The following is an 18250-nucleotide window of genomic DNA, read 5'->3' as shown; positions in this document are numbered from 1 at the left end:
CCTCTGCAGATGATCTGTTAGCTGTTTGACAACTACTCTTTCAAGGATGTTTGATACCCTAATTTCCCTCGGGATTAATAAAGTATTCTGATTCTGATTCTGATATGAAAGTGTAATGGGGAAGGCTTTAGGACCCAGGGGACCCAATGGAGGGTATAAAAGAGGAAGTAGCAGCAGGTGTTCTTGATTTCCACTGACAAGCGGCTGTGAACAATGGTTGTGTGAGTAGGTGAAGAGCCTGAGAAGTTTTAATTGTCTGCTACACAAACTGTTGTTTTAAACCTCTACAGCAGAGGTTTGAGTAGTGATTTTAGAAGATAAGCCAAGATAAGCCAGGTGTGCAGCAAACACAGTTGTCTGCTGGAGGGCAGGCTGCACATGTGAATTTGTCACTGTTTTTTCCTCCTCCTTTTTGTTGCGTTTTTGGTTTTAGTAGGGTCACCTTTTAAAACTGTTTTTTATGCCGGGTTTGTTTTTATTTCTACTGGGCTGGTGCAATATTAGTCGGGCAATGTGCAATCCCTGAGCTGGGCTGTTACCTTAGGGGAAGTAGGTCTTTTTAGAGGTGCTCCGTGTGGATTTGCAGTGAATAAGTTTTATTAAGAGTGATTTTAGTGCCACCGATTATTGCCTGAACTAAAACACTTAGTGCATGCGATAAGTGTTCTGTTGGGCTCGTATTTATTTGGGGTGGATTTGTTTCTTTTAAAGCAACGAGCATCTGGGACCACCGGGGTAAAGCAAGCCCTCAGGTGATAGCTGCATTGCTGGCAGGTTGCACCAAGACTTTCTTGTGGTCGTTAGTGACCTTTCCCATTTTGATGTTTTAGGCCTTTTGCAAACCCTTTGTGTTCTTTTAAAATAATAAATTTTAACATATCTGACTGATATTGACCCTCTTGTCCCGTTTATTTTGGGCTCGTTCCTGTAAGAGCTTTGGGCCTGAAAGTTTGCACAAGTAGTATAGAGGCCCTTAGCGGTTACTCGGTGGCTTTTACTCGCTACAAAAGGAAGGTTGGAGATTGGCCTATAATTAGCTAAGACTGCTGGGTCTAGAGATGCTTTTTGAGTAAAGGTTTAACTACAGCCAGCTTGAAGGCCTGTGGTACATAGCCGATCATTAGAGATAGGTTGATCATATTTAAGATCAACATCAATGGTACTAAGAGTAGCTGTAGATAATATTACATCTGTGGGATGATTATTGGTCCTTCTTTCTCTAATGATTAAAACTGTATTAGTGAAGAAGTTCATGAAGTCATTACTAGTTAACGTTAAAGGGATGGTTGGCTCAACAGAGCTCTGACTGTTTGTCAGCCTGGCTACAGAGCTGAAGAGAAACCTGGGGTTGTTCTTATTTACTTCAATCAGTGATGAATAGTAAGATGTTCTGGCTTTGTGGAGGGCTTTCTTATAAAGCAGCAAACTATTTCTCCAGGCTAAATGATGATCCTCTAAATTTGTGACACGCCATTTCCTCTCCAGCTTACGAGTCATCTGCTTTAGGCTACGTGTTTGAGAATTATACCACGGAGTCAGGTACTTCTGATTAGAGACCTTAGTTTTCACAGGAGCTACAGTATCCAGAGTCGTACGTAGTGAGGAGGTGAAATTATTAACAAGATGATCGACCTCTGTTGGAGCAGCGTTCAGATAGCTGCTCTGCTCTGTGTTGGTACAGGGCATTGAAGATGATAACAGTGGGTGGATTATATTCTTAAACTTAGTTACAGCGCTTTCAGAAAGACATCTACTGTGATAAAGTCTACTCTCCACTGCTGTGTAATCAATAATTGTAAATGTAAATGTTATCAGGAAATGATCAGACAGGAGAGGGTTTTCAGGAAACACTGTTAAATGTTCAGTTTCTATGCCATATGTTAAAACAAGATCTAGAGTGTGATTAAAGTGGTGGGTGGGTTCTTTTACATTTTGAGAGAAGCCAATTGAGTCTAATAACAGATTAAATGCCATGTTGAGGCTGTCATTTTTAGCATCTACATGGATGTTAAAATCACCCACAATAATTATTTTATCTGAGCTCAGAACTAAATTAGATATAAAGTCAGAGAAATCAGAGAGAAACTCTGTGTAAGGCCCAGGTGGACGATAGATGATAACAAGTAAGACTGGTTTCTGAGTTTTACAGCTGGGGTGGACGAGGCGAAGCATCAGACTTTCAAATGAATTAAGTCTGTCTTGGTCTTTGGTTGATTAATAGGCTGGTGTGAAAAATTGCTGCCACACCTCCCCCCCCCCTCCCCTCGGCCTGTGCTTCGAGATTTCTGGTAGTTAGAATGACTCGGGGGTGTTGATTCATTTAAACTAACATAATCATCCTGCTGCAACCAGGTTTCTGTAAGGCAGAGTAAATCAATTTGTTGATCAATTATTAAGTCATGTACTAACAGAGACTTGGAGGAGAGAGACCTAATATTTAATAATCCACATTTCACTGTTTTACTCTTTGGTTCAGATGTGGATACTGTATTGTTCTTTCTTTGTAATTGTTTATGTTTAAGTTGTTTGTTGATGGTTTTTAGTTTGTTTTTTGTCTGTTTGGGAGCTGACACAGTCTCTATGGAGATGGGTTTTTGGGGGGGTAGCAGGAGGAGAGAAGCTGCAGAGAGGTGTGTAAGACTGCAACTCTGCTTCCTGGTCCCAACTCTGGATAGTCATATTTTGGGGGGTTTAATAAATTTGTCCATATTTCTAGAATCGAGAGCTGCTCCATCCAAAGTGGGATGGATGCCGTCTCTCCTAACAAGACCAGGTTTCCTCCTTTAAAGTCTATGATGTTACGCTAGAGCACTGTTTAAAATAAAGAGCACAGTACTGTGACTCTTCAACTGTGCTTCTTAAGCCCCTACCATCATGTGATTTAAATCTCATCTCCTGGACAAAGTAAATACTCCTGCCCTCTTTACTCATATGGATTCCTGTTTGATTGAATCCATTCTGACTTTCTCTTTTGTGTGCAGGTACAAGTCAGTGAACCTAAGAAGCAGACTAAGAGACTGCGAGTATAGTCAGAGTGTGCAGCAAAATGGCCTTCGTCACCTGTATAAGGCTAGAAGGCCCAGTTTATTCTGGCTGATCCTAACAACACCTTATTAGAAGAGTCTGGGTGTAGACACAGTATACTGACATGCAGGCTTTAAAATAATTCATTATATTCTTAATGTTAATGTTGCTCAGTCCTGTATATTTAATATCTGTTTATTGCATTTGCTTGACTGTTGTGTGATTTTGTATGACAAGAATAAAGATATTGTGGATCTTTGATTTCAGTGATTGCTGTGCATCCATCATAAATTAGATATTTCTTATGATACAAAGAACAATTTTCCGCTACACTCAGATCTGAAAGGATTTAAAATACCAAAAACACCTGAATGACTTTGTTTTATGAAAACCCTTTTTTTTTATCCCTAGTTTTCAATTTCTCACCTTTCAATCTGAAGTTTTCAACTTGGTGTAAACTTACAACAAAAGTCAAAAGAATTAAATAGTCCTTCAGTTTCCCGAAGCCTTTACTGCAGACACTAATAAACATTGGCGCGTGCAGGAGATACGTGCGCCCACATGATGACATCAATCTTGGACTCTAGCTCGGATCAATAGTGGCTGATGGTTTTCATAATGAAACTCAATGAGTGAGAGCAGATTGCCTGGTCAATGGTTTAGGGAGGGGCTAAATTGTGTTGTTTTTAACAATTGGTTGTCCGGTCAAGCTACTACCAGGTGGGGGTAAGAATAAGCCAATAGGCGCTACTTGGGGCGTGGCCTAGAAAAGCGTCGGTGCCATCATGCTAGCTGAAGAAGTCCTGTGTAAGTAGCTTTGCGAACTCGTGTACTGAGCGTTTTGGTGTCTTGGCTTTTTTTATGCGCGTAGTGTCATTTTTTCCACAGTCACTGGGAAGTAAAATGGAAACAGCAACTTGTGTTTGAGGACGGTGATTTTTGCTTTCGAAAAGGACGTAGGACAGCGGTCTCGGTTTCCTAGCCTGTAAGCTAGCGCGGCCATCACGACCAGAACAACACACACCAAGTCCACAAGTCGGCGTTTGGCAGTTGGACGTTTCTGCCACCATCATGGAGAAGGTAGTTCGCATACCCCATGTTTATTACTGTGGTTTAAGCTGTATAGCTGGTGTTATAAGGCATACAGTAATTGTAAGCCAGCTAACTGATTCTACCGGCTAGCTGCTAGCCACACCTGCTCCTCCTGTTGGTATTCAAGGCCAAGCCGGCATCGATTTGTGCTCTGAGCTGCTCAGCTCTATCCTGCCCATTTGAAACCTCTTGATGGACACTGTGCGATATTGCATCCACTTTGAAGGTTAATGGCGACGTCGAAGGGCGGCAGGTTTGTTGTCGTGAAAGATGAGGTAACGCCCTGAATGCTGGATCCAGTCATCTGCAGGGACCTGTCACCTGCTCAGCAGCATCTGCATTAAGAGGAGCACACCTACGCTCATGTCGGTGGTGATGACTTACACTGTTGCTGTCAGCCGACACGAGTAAACTACAGCAGTCAGACTGCTGAAAGTCAGATGATTTCAGACTTGCGATCTTTGGATGTATGAAGTTGAAGATGAAAGACAAATGAAATGAGAGCTGCAGAGTCTAACGGTCACCTCACCTTCTTTCCACAGGCTGATTTCTTGAAAGGACTTCCTGTCTACAACAAGAGCAACTTCAGCAGGTTTCATGCAGATTCAGTTTGTAAAGCATCTGTAAGTAGCCTTTAAAATCACTTGATGCAGTTCTTTAAAGGTTTGTTCATGTCTAGAAGGCACAGCTCTAATTCACAGCCTCTTTCTGATCTCTCGTATAGAACCGCAGGCCCTCCGTGTACCTACCAACACGCGAATACCCCTCTGAACAGAGTAAGTACAGTTGAAACTGTAAAACTGCTGTGGTGATGTTTTCAAATGCTTACTAACTGTGGCTAAACTAGCACCCTGTGTAATGTGTTTTGTATGTAAAACATCTTGCCTGTGTTTGTTTACAGTCATTGTTACAGAAAAAACCAACATTCTCCTGCGTTACCTCCACCAGCAGTGGGACAAAAAGGTGAGCGTGTGCAGTTCTTTCATTTCTCTCATTTGGCAGAGACCACATCCTCAACTAGGGTTAGGGCTAAGAGTTGACAGTATTTCTTGAAAGAGAATGGCAGATGAAATAAAGATTTCGATTTTAAACTGCAGTTTGGGGAAGGCCTCAGTAAAGAGTGGCAACAGGTACTAATGCAAGAACCTCAATAAATGCTGTGTATAATGTAGGAAGGGAAATACATTGATGGAATTGGCAGGGCCGAGTATGAGCTGCGGTCCCACTCCTGAAATTCAAAAGTCTTTGTAAGGAGTCTTTATTATGTCTTAAATAATCACGTGCTATGAAGCAACTGTTCATCTGTGCTTCTGTCACTGACGTGTTGAAAGAGAGCGAGGCTGTGATTTTGCTGATTCCTGTGTAATCCTGTGTCAAACAGAATGCAGCAAAGAAAAGGGAACAGGAACAAGCTGAGGGTGACAGCCCGGCGCCCCCGAGGAAGATCGCCAGGACAGATAGCCAAGAGATGAACGAGGACTCATAAGTGCGCGTCCGATTGTGTGTGTGTGTGTGTGTGTGTGTGTGTGTGTGGGTGGGTATACATGTGTGTTTGCATCAATAGGGTATAGCCAATATAAGCAAAACCATAGGATAATCCCTCCTGCATGCAGACTTCCTGGTTTTTCCTGGACTAGAGCAGGATGTCTTTCCTGGCATGAAGTTAAGTCACTCCAGAGAGAATTGCGGGAAATTCCCACTCACAAAGCCGCCATTTACAGTGTATGAAAATAACGTTGGTAGAAATGATCTCAAGTCGTGGAGGCGAAATCATTACTGGTGTTTTGATTGTGTTGGCTCTTCCCCATGTGGGCCAGTACACATGTATATGTTTGTGTGCATGCTGAGCTGTGAGTGCGGACTGCGAGTGGATGGTAGGATTAAGATGAGACGGACTGGACAGAAAATGTCAGACACTACTCTTAAAAATGTAACTGGTACAAGACTCGTGTAGCCTCTCTGTCGTCCGGACAGTCTGTTCTGATTTGTGAGTATTTTGTTACTGTTTTAATTTTATTTTATGATGTTTTTGTTGTTGTTTGTAAATGGCAATGAGCTTCCTGCCAGCCACAGTGCCCACCATCTCAGTTTCACTGCCCACTCTGCAACCACACGGGGGCATTGCGACTTCTTTTCCACACTGTTTGAATCGACAGAACCAAGAATGCACTGTGAAGAACAGCACAAAGTAGAAGCGACTCTTCCGGACCCCCACCTTTTTAAACGTGTGGCTTCTTTTGTTTGTTTTATGGTGAATATATTAATATCTGTGTTCTATCCTGGGACTCGTGCTTGTAGGATTAATGTTGTGTCGGCGTGGCTGAGAAGCAGCGTCACGTCTAGCACCTCCCTCTGGCTGATCGAGGCGAGTAAGAAGGGGATTCTCTCTCTTTAAGTTTTAGCAGATCTTTCACCGAAAGATGTGAAGAAAAAGAAAGAGCTGTTACGTCTTAATAGGAAAATACAGAAATGTGAGATTTCATTTTTAGTCGCGCAACTTTGGCAACAGCACAGACACTAAAGAGAAATGTCTATAGTAGCGTGTGGGAAAGGGAAAAGAATGCATAACGTGTGTAAATAGTTACAGTAGCTTATCCGATTTAGTATCTGTGTGTCTGCCTTTTTGTAAAAGACTACAGAATAAAGTAGAGAAGAGCCCCAGTGTCCAGTGGATGTTATCTTGCCTTGCATGTTACTGTTTCAGTGGCTGGATGTTATAATCCCGGACCAGAAATAAAGTGTTTGGGGGGGGGATTTTTGTGTGGAAGGTATTAGCCGAGAGGCCTTAAGACTCGGATCCAGCTCAGGGCCCGGGTCAGCGTTACTGCTCGTCTCATCTTTGTGACAGCTCCGGATGGTTTTTATTTTATTTTTCTCCCTTCTCGATGGAGAGCTGGCTGCTGTGAGCGTTTAGAGTATTATACTTTCAGCCATAGAATGCACAATAAGCATGCACAGCGAAGTGCAGCTGCCATCCTGCCTTGTTCCTTGTATGAGATTCAGTTTGTATTGGTGTCCATGCACCCAAAAAAAAGCTTTTCTTTTTCTGTCCTTTAAAAAAATCGTTCTTATCACTCCCCGGCTGAGTCACGACGTAACCTCCTCTCTTTCCTGTTTTGTGGGTCGACGGTGCGGTCAGTCATCTTCATATCTACACTGTAAATACCCGTCTTGTTATTTCAAGTATAAAAACCTCATTATGCTTCTGCTCAGACTGTTCTACACCACCCGAAGCCTTGCCCCACATGTGTTAGATCAGATGTTCTTTTTAGCTTTGCTGAAATAAAACTGGATTAAAACACTTTTGGTTTATGTGGTACTTCAAAAATGTAAAGAAGCGGTTCACAACACATGGGATGCATTTGAAATAGTTTTATTAACTATTTGTCAGGTCTTACAAAAATATGACAAAATAAATTAAAAGAAATAAATAATCCCATTCCCCAGTATTTTTCTTTAAAAGATCTTTTTTGTACAGTGGTACATTGGAAGAGCGTATGATGTTGTGTAAGTGAGGCTTCCATGAAAATGTCTCGTCTTTGAGGTTCGGGTCGGGCTGTAATGTAGCTGCGGTGAGTCTCGCCTGTTCACATCCACTCTGAAACACAAACATTAATACGTCCATTCAGTCCTTTCCTGCTTATTCCGAATGAGACAGACGATGTCCGAACTTTTCAAAGAAGCTGTTCTGATAACGAGTCCGAGCTTGTGTCCTGATGCAGGCGATGCCTGCGCCGTGACGCTGCCGTTCCTCCAAACGTTACAGATCTCCGTCGCAGAACATGTTTCACTGCAAAAACGAAAAAAGTAACAAGCCGATGTCTGTTGTGATGCTCTTCAGCTTTACCTGAATAAGGTGGGAATGCACACATGGAAGTGACCTCGCTCGGCATCAGCGGATCTATTCAGCGCACCAGTTCTGCTTCTCTATGGGACTTTTTCAAACGATGGACTCTTACGCACCATGAAGCCACTTATCCCTGAAATCCTGATGCTGCAAGAATATCAAGGGTTTATAATGAGACTGTGCTCAGCTACGTCGTCACCGTCTCGCTCTGCTGCTCTTAAGATCACACGCTGATGATGTCACGTTTCTCTTAGCCTCGGCCTTCTCCATTTACATTTATAATGAACAGTACCTTCCAAATATTCCTAAAAATGATAACATGACTGCACAGACTATTTCGGTATTGCATTTAATGTCAGTAAGAACTTTTTGCCTCCCGGCGTGTGAGCGAAAAATGGACCAGACTTCTAAAACTAACACATTAAAGCTGTAACAGAATACAAAAACCTGTTAAGCCGATGCAGGTCGGGGCAGGTTCTTAACATTAAATAGGAAACAGGCGATCTGAGAGAGCTGACACTAAAACATAAAGGGAAAGAAAATGCATAGAGTGGATGAGGATGATGCGCTGGAGTTGGGGTTTGAGGTTGGGTTAGTGTTGAGCTTTAGTACTACACGTCAACTTCAACGCTGTGTTATTGCCCAAATCCTCGCCGGAGGTGAACGTGTGGAAATGCATAGTTAATGTTTCCGTATCTCGGCAGTGCGGCGGCTTCTGAATCCTCTCAGTGTCTCATATCATCATAAACTTGTCAGACTGCTTTAATTTTTCTGCCTGTGGTGACTAAATAACCAGCGCCACCTTCTGGAGACCCCGCAGAAGTGAAATACCAGCTAAGGGTAGATGCTGGGCTCATTGAAAATACATGGATCATGCAAACAATATGCAAAGTACAGTACTGTGAAAAAGTTCTAGGCACTCTGAGATGTTTGTATGTTTTTGTAAATCACATGATGCCATCCTGCTTTTTGAAAAATGACGATGACCTAAAATGTATCTTCAGTGAGAAAAGGGAGTCCTGCAACGCATGCATTGGTCCCTGCAGAAGCTCTGTGGTGATGTCATCAAGTGAGCCAGTAAATGCATGAAGAGAGAGACAGCCCGACTCCAGAGAAGGATTCTGGGTAAGATCTCATAATGACTGAGCGACTGTGTAGTCAAATGAAGCTCTCACTAATGTAGGGTTTTTCTATTTACCGAACTCCTGTCAGGTAAACTGGCATCTTTCAAAGTATTCTCACATATTTTAGTGCCTAAAACCTTTATAGAGTACTGTACGTCTTGGGTTAACAGTATAATCTGAAAAGTTCTGCACTGGTTAAAAAAAAGGGAATTTCCATCTTCTGCCAATAAAAACAGCTGTTCAAGAAGAAAAGAAAACGTGAATATTTTGAAAGCTCGTTGCTGCCGACTGCATGCACCATGTGAAAGGGGGAAATGAACAGAAATGCATTTTTTGCATAATGATGAGGCAGGCTGGTGTGGGCCCTCTGTGCCGAGGTGGTTTCTATGCAGGGCGTCAGGCTTTAGTGCAAATGTTACTTCTTTAACTCTGTGCTCGTTTGCCAAGTCTAGCTGGAGTTTGTGGCATGAGGCACCATCTGTGTTTACAAGGCGCTCTACGGACTCGGATGGAGAACAGCATGCAACGGGCATCTCTGCTCCTTTTCCTCGAAAACCGCTCGCTCTTCCAAAATACTGTGATTTTTACGACTTACTAAGCTCGCCGCTTTCTATTGGAGCAAACCGGGTTCTGCAAAGCTCAGACCTCACCTCTGCTTTGAAAATAAAGCTGGTGATACATCAGGGGCGACTGTTAAGGAGGGGCTTATGCGATGATTGACACTTAATAAAAAAACAAAAACACTGACTCATATTGCTTTTCCACTCTTCAGCTTCAGCACGAAAGCGAAGGGCCCAACAACTCGTCGCAGTTTAAAAATGAGACCGATTTCTAACGATCGCTTGTGTGGTGACAGTTAAAAACACTCAGGAATTATCTGATGTACAATCTCCAATCCGTTCGTACCGCCATGTAAGCTTTTTTTCCCCTTAAACTCCTCCCCTCCACGACAGACTGTTGATGTGAAGCCACCGAGATGTTTACAATTTCTGACAAGAAGAAATCAGGAAACAAAGCTCTGCTTTAAAGGCGTAAAAATATTAGAAACGCAGCTCATGCATTTCTTTATGTATTGCAGACAAGGAAGAATTTGAATATTTGTGTGTGTGTGTGTGTGTGTGTGTGTGTGTGTGTGTGTGTGTGTGTGTGTTCGGTCATGATAGAAGGGCTTTCGTCTTTCTTACAAAGCCTGTTTTTTTTGTTTCTTTCTCTATTTTATTTTTTTGTCTCGCAGCAGAAAAAGCAAACCAGAACGAGTCTCGCCTCATCAGCTTCTGCTCTCCTGCCTGTGACAGCACAGAGGGCAGGTCAGGCCTTCCTCACAGTAAACACGTCACCTGTTCAGGTGAGATGGAACCAAAGACAAGTTGCACTTTTTTTGTCGTCGTTTTCTACATTTTAAAACCAGCCGCGTCCAAGTCTGACGAATGTCCGTTCTCTGCGCCTTCCCCTCCGGGTGAGGGGATCTCGTCCGGAACGCCATTCAAGTCAGACCGGGAAGGCTGTCTTTCCGTCGTCAGCGATGATGACCCCTCTCCTGACCTGGGCAGCGGAGCTCCGTTCGTGGAAGTCCCTCCCTCGGATTTCCCAAAGTTAAACAATTTCCCGGGGTTGAAGGCTTTATTGGGTGACTGAGAACGCTCCTGAGAGCTGCTACCTGATAATGACGATGATGACGGCGCCGCTGTCGCCGTGGCGCTGGCAGATGTGGTGCCGGCGGCCGCAGAAGCCGCAGCACCTTCCCTCTTATTCTCAGGCGACTTGAGGAATTTGAAGCTCAAGAAGCCGGGCAGTTTTGGCTCGCTGCCCGTGGGTGACTGTGGGGAGCGGGCGCCACCCGAGGAGAACTTGCTCTGCAGCGGGATGATCTGCTTCAGCTTCATCACATTATTATTGGCCAACAGGGAGCTGGGCCTCTTGGGCTTGTCCGACCCGCCGCTCCCTCCTCCGCCTCCACCCCCAGAACGTGATTTGCTGCCGTGACCTTTGTCGTGGTGGTGATCCCCCGAAACGTCGCCTTTGCTGTCGTCCCGCTCCCTCTCCCTGCGAGCCATGTGCTCTGCCTGCCTTTGCCTCTCCTCCTCCTCCCTCTTCCTCCTCTGCAGCTGCTGGTAATGCTGCTGCGCCTGCCGCTCGTGCTTCTGCAGAGGAAGGGAAACGTTCTCACAATGCATTCATAAAGAATCAGCAGTAGTCAACTACTACACTACCGCAGCGCGACTTGTCTAAAAGCCCTTACTGCAGTCAGAATCTTGCATTAGTGCTCCCGGGGCAGCTACAAGCTAATCTCTTTTCCTGTGTTGTGCAGCACAGCTGACAACCTTTACAGTAACAGTCATTTTGCTACAATATCAAAGCAACTTTAGTCATTTATTTCCAAAAAGAAACAACTGCAGTGCTGTAGCATCATAAGGTTAATGAGGGAGACTTTAAAGGGCTTCTTCGAACTCCCTGAAGTCACCTTAAAGGCCTCCCTGCGCTGGTAATCCAGCTTAGCCATCTCCTCTTTGACCCACGTAGGAATGTCGGGAATAGCCACATGGATGATGTATTTCAACAGGATGGCAAAGTGCTGCAAACAGACAGAGGTGGAAAACAAGGAAGGTGAAGTCAAACAATTATAAAGTAATTCACATACAGTAAATAGGACACGGTGCCTCAAACGCCCTCTTTAAGCAACTTGTCACTTGAGGTCATTCTTGCAACATTTGGGCTCAAACTTCTTTATCAGGCCAGCACAGAGCTGCAGGCTGTTGACCCCTCTGGATGCAGACGGCCGGCACAGTGAAGCACAGCCTGTTTCTAAATATGTGACAAGCTGTAGCAGCACAGACGGTTTCAGTTCCTTTGTTCACGCGTTTGGAGAGTTAAAACTGGTTTGATGTCATGACTGGCCGCCAATCTCATCTTCCTATTAGTAAACTATTTCCTGGGCTTCTACTTCATTATGTGTCATGAAAGTGAAATCTGTGTTAAACAGTTTACCGACTGATGAAGTGGTTTGAGTAACTGTTCTGTTAAATGTCCCTCCCAGTCTTTACAGGTAGGACAACTGTGTGACGGGAAAAGACTGAAAGAGCGCCGCTGTGTTTCAGACTGAGCAGGAAGTAGCTGCGGTACCTCGAGGATGACGATGGAGATGATGGCCATCTCAGGGCTGAGCCATGGAAAGAGACGCTGTAGCTGACCACACTGACCAATCAGGTAGCAGTTCACTATGATGGCAATCAGGCCCATGGCTTCCATCGCAGTCTGTGAACGGGAAAAGAAAAGCTTTCCATTTTTTTCTGACTTTGTGCTTTGCTCTTAAATCAAGTTCAGCCAGACTCTGATTACTGATGAACTTGATTGGTTTGTTAACATTAATGCCGTTTGTGTGTTAGTCAGCTCCCCATGTTCACACAGTGCATTTCTTACCTGCCACTGGCCGATGCTCTCCACACGGACTCCAAAGGGCCTCTGCAGGCCGGTGCAGAGCTTAAAGGCATCACTGCGGATCTCAATGATGTTGTTGATGAGAGCGCACATGGCAGCCAGAGGAAAGGCAGAGGAGAAGAGCACCACGTAGCCAAACTGGACAAACATCTCCTGGTAGTCTTGGAAAGTGTCCTAAGAAGGACAAAGTGGAGCAATAAGCCAAATGCAGTCTGTGCAGTACGTGACTACATGGCTGCCGCGGACGACGCTGCATTTTCTGTGGACTAAACTCATTTGTAGATGAGATATATAAGATATAATAAGATATGGCAGTCATACAAGCATTTATAAGGTCTGTAGGATTCATGTTGTAGTTCTAGGATTCAAAGAGTGACCAGTTTTAAAGAGAATAACAGAGAACGAGTCGTTCTGCCTGTAAACACCAGACGTTTAGAATGAACTGTGATGAAACCCGGGAAACTTTGGCTTACATCCACCGAGGTCTGCGGGGATGATTATCACACAGTCAACATATGGTACTTATAAAGTACCGATTTTATAAGGTTCAAAATATCACATCACATTTGACTTGATTGATCTGAACCTCAGTGATAATAATGCTGCACTGAGCATGTAAAACTATGCAGGCATATAGTGATTGTAAATATCACGTTACTCAGTCACCTCTGATCACTTCTTCAAATGAGGTCAAACTTTCAAGAAAATCTCTGCTCTTTAAAACGATACTAAATATCACACTACAGTTTGGGTCCAAATATGTCACATTTGACCTCTGACCTCACTTGCATTTCCCTTCTGTCAGTAGTCTAAGGAGCTTGGAAAGAAAAGCGTCTCATCTGAGAAGCTTCTTCAGTTCTAAATGCGACTGGTGGAGAATCTCAGATTTAAGCCCTGTGGGAGTGTCCCAAAGAGTGCCATGGACCCCCTATTGATCCTCTACCCAATCACAATCAGCCAAGGTGTCAGTTGAGCCGTACGTGCAGGGTGAGTACATATGTGCACTTACTGAGTACGTCTGCATGCAGCTCTCCATCTCCGCCTGAGTGAGCGTGGTGCTCTCTCTCTCCTCGGGGGGATCCATCCACGATTCCCTTTTCGTTTTCGGCTCGACCCTCTCGGCGCTCCGGCCTCTTCTTCTGTGACGCAGCGACGCGCTGCTCTCAGATCCAGAAGGCAGCGGGCTGGCGGCGGCGGCAGCATCAGCGGCCTCAGCCCTGCCCCCGCTCGAGTCCTTCACATCATGAATTCCGTTGTCGTCGTCGTCGTCGCACATTTCGAACACCGAGGCCGGGTCCATTCCCTTTTCCACCATGGTGGGGCTTCCCTCCTCCAGAAAGCTGCTGTCCACAGGGGGCCCACTGCACGCCGCCTTTCTGTCCACCTTAACCACGACATCGCTGATCAGTTACATGATTCAACCTCTAAAGCGTGAACGTGCTAACGCAGGTCACGCGGCACTGTACCTTCTCTATGAAGCTCACTTTCCTCAGCTTCAAGCCGCAGTCGATCAAACTTTCCTCCTCCGTCTCTCCTTCGCTGAACCTCCCGCTGTCAGCCTCGTCCTTCTCAGCTCCCTCCTCCTCATCAGGCACTCCACATCCTCCGTTCAGACACTTCTTTTCCCTGAGAGCAGGTGAAGAGACAGATAAACGTCAGAGTAACTGTGTGCCAACCTGTTCTGGCGGTCTGTGCACTCGGTGTCTGATAGCTATGAATCATAACTGCATGCGGTGCGTGAACAATAGCGGAGGACGATAAAGTGTCGTTCTGTCTGCAGCCGAGCGGCTCTGCTTGTAGTGACTAACGCAGTAAGTGTTGGTGTGAATGACAGCTAAACACATGAACGTCACGGATCTTTCAGCACACGCTTTCTTTACTGCATCATCTTTACTGAACGGCTCAGAGCACCACCTTCTTTCTGGCTGCCCCACTCCAGGCCTGGTGCCCCTCAGTCCGGGTCCTGGCATGGTCTGGTCAGTGGGAGACGCCATGGCTTTTCCAGCTGCCAGCCGGGCGTATTTCAGCAGCACTGAGAGCAGCAGGTCCCACACGGCTCGCAGCGTAAGCTCTCCCAGCTTGTGACGCTCATACAGGTAAGGCTGCAGCACCTCCTTAATGTTTTGAAGGAACTGGCGTATGATGAGTAGAGTGGCCAGCATCTGACAAACACAAGGCAGAGAAACAGCTGCAGCACCCACAGATCACAGCGCACTGATTGGAGCATTTAAAAGAAACGAGACAGGATAGATGACAGTGGACAGAGCGCAGGAGGAGCAGCGAGAGAGGACTTAATAAAATAAGGTGAAAACATTTAAAATAAAGAGACATGTATGCAGACTGTGTGCTCAAGGCAAGCTCCGCCCAAATGGTTCCCTATTCCAAGCAGTAGGAGGGACCCTGTAATCGGGGGTCCTGAGGTGTTAGGCAGCAATCGCTGTGTCACATTCGAACTCTAAAAAGCACAGCAGCCTCTCACCTACAGACCTCGCTGCACACGGCAGACACGAACGAACCAACTAAACTGCTCCACCAAGCCGAGACACAAAGCGACGCACAATAATTACACCTCCGCCCTGTGACAGGCTCGAGTGAAAAGTTCATCAGTCTTGAAACTAAAGTTTCTTTAGACGCAGCAGTCAAGACGTGCGACGGGCTTATTTGTGGGCAGCTGACTAGAAACCTCAAAGTTGTCATGTTTTCCCGGCTCTGTCACGGACGCTTCATGCAACAGGAGACGCTGCGGTACCCACGGCCCGGTCCCTCGTCCAAATACTTTGACCTGTGGGCGAACGGGAGGCGTCCAGAACAGGAACTGACGGGAAGCAGAACGGCTACAAATAAAATCTCATGCCGAGTCCAACACAGACACAGTTCTTTGTTTCTGAAAAAGTCATCTGGAAGAAGACATATAAATTATGCGTGACAATAAGTACAGAGATTAAGATTAAACGGGTAACTGAACACAACTATACTCTTATCATTTTGGGATTCATTACCATTTTTTAATAAACCTTCATTTAGGTTCGATGTGAACGTGTCTCTGTGCACAAAGTATTTATTTAGCTTTACAAAATAAAGTTTCTTAAGAGTTTAATCTGGTTAAACTCAGTGATCTCCTGGTTTCTACAACAAAAAATGTTTCTTTGTTTCTCTGATCTTGTCAATAAGCACAGAAAAAGAAACCGAGTTGCATCAAACCATAACTGAGCTTTAACAGTCAAAGCCAAGAGTTTAATATGTCTTCAATCATATAATACACACACGCAGAGGTTAGACAGCGACTGCATCACCACAAAGCTCACGATCCATTGTTGCCTTTAATCTGAAAGCAGCTCCTTCAGGTCAAACGCTGATGCACAACATGCTGCGCAGAAGATGCTACAGCACAGAAACAGAGAGCATACAGGACATAATCAATAATGGACAGCACAGGGACTGAGAGACGGAGACGCTGCTCTCTGATTGCTAACATCTCAGTCACGTAACAGCTGACGTCTCTCTCATCAACTGGAAACAAGAAAAGTCTCACGTGTTTTAAATGATTTTAGCCTTTCATGGTACTTCCAGTAAATCAGAAAGCTTTACCGACATGTGGAGAGCCTGAGCTGTGCTGGTGTAAACTGGGAAAACTGGGAAGTCAGCTGACATCGAGAGTCTGAAAGGTGGAGCAGATGGTGAGAAGCTGAGGGACAAGATGACTCACAGAGGGAAAAAAGCCCAAGAAAGAAATCCACAATTCCCATCACAAGGAATACCAGGAAGACCGATCTTCAGATGAAAGGACCCAATAGAAGAAGTAAGAAGAGGCGCGTTTTGAGAGTTGATGTCATTGAATATAAAGTTGGTTTTAGATAATCAGACAGTATCTGCTGACAGCTACAAAGTCCCAAGTCTCCCAAATACAGAGATGTAATGAAAACAGCCCTGCAGCCATTTAACAGCGTGGAGGTTTGGAGCTCCAGCACACGTTCTTTCCAAGCACACCTGCTCACCGATTGGCACCAAGCTGGCATGCAAAGGCATAACGGAGGTGGTCAGAAACAGACCTCTGACCTTCCCTACGCGTAACAGGGATCGTACTTTGTTCCCGAGCAAAGCCCTGAAGAACCAGGGAACAGAGACCACCAGCATCTTGATCTTCAGGGAGACGTGAGGCAGCACATTGACCCGGACCTGCCGCTGCAGACTCCTGATCAGAGACAACACCAGCAGCATCTTCCACAAACGGACAAACGCACGGATGTGCGGATTAATGACGACGTCGACGAGTGAGTGCGAGTGTCTGAGCGGCGGAAACGTCTCACCTCTTTCAGGCGCTCCATGTCTTTGAGGTAGAATCCGATGTAAAAAAGGCTGAGATAGGAATTTACAAACTGAAACTGCAAGAGACAGAAAGGCCAGGTGTGATTAAACAGGAAGAGGAATTAGCTCCACCCAATCCCAAAGCAAAGGACGACACTTACAAGAACCATTTTGATGATGAGATTTTTCTCATAGGCACTCTGGAGTCTATAGTTTTCTGTGGAAACACAACATCAGCGTAACACACCTGGCGAGTCATTAAAAACATGCAGCACAGTAAAGCTTCAATCATTGACTGCTTAATTAGTAACTAATGAACCGTAGAGCTTCACCCCTTTATTGGAGCGCTCAAAGCACTTCTACACACACACACACACACACACTCACACTCACACTCACTCACACACACACACACACACACACACACACACACACTGATGGACACATCGAGTCCAGACCGCAGGAACCTTCTGATTCGTGCGACCTGCTCGACCTCTCGAGCCACAGCCAGCTCAGCGCTCAAAAGGAATTGCCAGTGATCCATAACTAATATTAATAACTAATATTAATAACTAATATTAAGGACGCGACTTTCAGGAGATCATCTTGAGTAAGAGACGCTCTGCTCTGAATCTGCGGTTACGTTTTGCCGGCCTAGAAGCTCGGCGCTCACCCATGTCATTGAGCCAGCAGGCGATCTTCCTGTACACCTCATCACACGCAGTCACAGTGATAGCGAGCATGATTTTGGGGATGAAGCGAGCCAGCCGAGGCATTTCCTTGATCCCCATCACAAACTCCTGCAGAGACACAAATACAACTTCTCAGCCCCCAAAGGCAATAAACACTCCCATTCTATGACGCGTGGAGTCTATTTGTTTATTATTAGTTACTGTCTGTGGTTTTTGGTTTCGTGGCCATTAAAGCTTCTTTAAAACGCTTCATTACGTCAAACTCTAAAAGAAATCTGACAAAAGAAGATGATTTTCTTGCGTTAAATTTGCTGCTGTATTCATCAAAGCGGGACACAACAAAGAGAACAGATGCTGACAGCTGGACTGACCTGCAGCTCAAAGCAGATGAGCATGACCAGGAAGACAAAACAGAGACAGAGGATACAGATGGGCAGGCTGACCAGCCACCTGAATAGACGCCTCCGCCACGGAGGATAGTAGAACTCCTCGCATCCCGTTATAGGACTGCAGCGCTTGATTCCCTGCAGACAGAGGATATGAAACAGCGTAAAGAGGAGAGGCTGGAGGGAAAACGCACAAAGCACTCATTTGAGTTCTCAAAGGTAAAATGTGAAGCGGAGCCTTCAGCCAGCCGTCACACAGGAGACTCGCTGCCTTTGTTGTTGGCTTTACAGTTTTTTACAGACGCTAGGACACATGTCTCAATACTTAGGTCACTTTTGCAAAAC

General features: G+C 45.2%; 2 protein-coding genes across 8 annotated transcripts in view; one reads left to right on the top strand and one right to left on the bottom strand.

Moving 5' to 3' along the window:
* The first annotated feature begins 3768 nt into the window (after nucleotides 1–3768).
* Nucleotides 3769–18250, top strand: part of dda1 (DET1 and DDB1 associated 1) — a 19575-nt gene continuing 5093 nt past the window's right edge. The window contains exons 1-6 of one of the 5 annotated variants that reach the window (XM_013910865.1): nucleotides 3769–3831; nucleotides 3978–4104; nucleotides 4659–4739; nucleotides 4841–4892; nucleotides 5018–5079; nucleotides 5498–6985. In XM_013910865.1, coding sequence (XP_013766319.1) covers nucleotides 4096–4104; nucleotides 4659–4739; nucleotides 4841–4892; nucleotides 5018–5079; nucleotides 5498–5602 — 309 coding nt within the window. In that variant the 5' untranslated portion in view covers nucleotides 3769–3831; nucleotides 3978–4095 and the 3' untranslated portion in view covers nucleotides 5603–6985. Of the gene's footprint in view, nucleotides 4105–4658; nucleotides 4740–4840; nucleotides 4893–5017; nucleotides 5080–5497; nucleotides 6986–18250 lie in introns of those variants that run through there. The other 4 variants (XM_013910864.1, XM_005733160.1, XM_005733159.1 and 1 more) reach the window with 4 other exon arrangements.
* The window catches only part of ano8b (anoctamin 8b), a 37268-nt gene continuing 27314 nt past the window's right edge, over nucleotides 8297–18250 (bottom strand). For 2 of the 3 annotated variants that reach the window (XM_013910862.1, XM_005733163.2), the window contains exons 9-20: nucleotides 17891–18043; nucleotides 17501–17627; nucleotides 16989–17044; nucleotides 16830–16904; nucleotides 16606–16740; nucleotides 14437–14684; nucleotides 13989–14148; nucleotides 13532–13906; nucleotides 12505–12696; nucleotides 12208–12339; nucleotides 11549–11659; nucleotides 8297–11228 (exon numbers count right to left, since the gene is read on the bottom strand). In XM_013910862.1, the coding sequence (XP_013766316.1) occupies nucleotides 10479–11228; nucleotides 11549–11659; nucleotides 12208–12339; nucleotides 12505–12696; nucleotides 13532–13906; nucleotides 13989–14148; nucleotides 14437–14684; nucleotides 16606–16740; nucleotides 16830–16904; nucleotides 16989–17044; nucleotides 17501–17627; nucleotides 17891–18043 (2514 nt within the window). In that variant the 3' untranslated portion in view covers nucleotides 8297–10478. The remainder of the gene's footprint in view (nucleotides 11229–11548; nucleotides 11660–12207; nucleotides 12340–12504; nucleotides 12697–13531; nucleotides 13907–13988; nucleotides 14149–14436; nucleotides 14685–16605; nucleotides 16741–16829; nucleotides 16905–16988; nucleotides 17045–17500; nucleotides 17628–17890; nucleotides 18044–18250) is intronic. The other variant, XM_005733164.2, reaches the window with a different exon arrangement.

Source organism: Pundamilia nyererei, unplaced genomic scaffold, assembly GCF_000239375.1.
Source record: "Pundamilia nyererei isolate P.nyererei 1_Seehausen unplaced genomic scaffold, PunNye1.0 scaffold00050, whole genome shotgun sequence".
NCBI classification, from domain to species: Eukaryota; Metazoa; Chordata; class Actinopteri; order Cichliformes; family Cichlidae; genus Pundamilia; species Pundamilia nyererei.
This window is presented reverse-complemented; position numbering and strand designations above follow the sequence as displayed.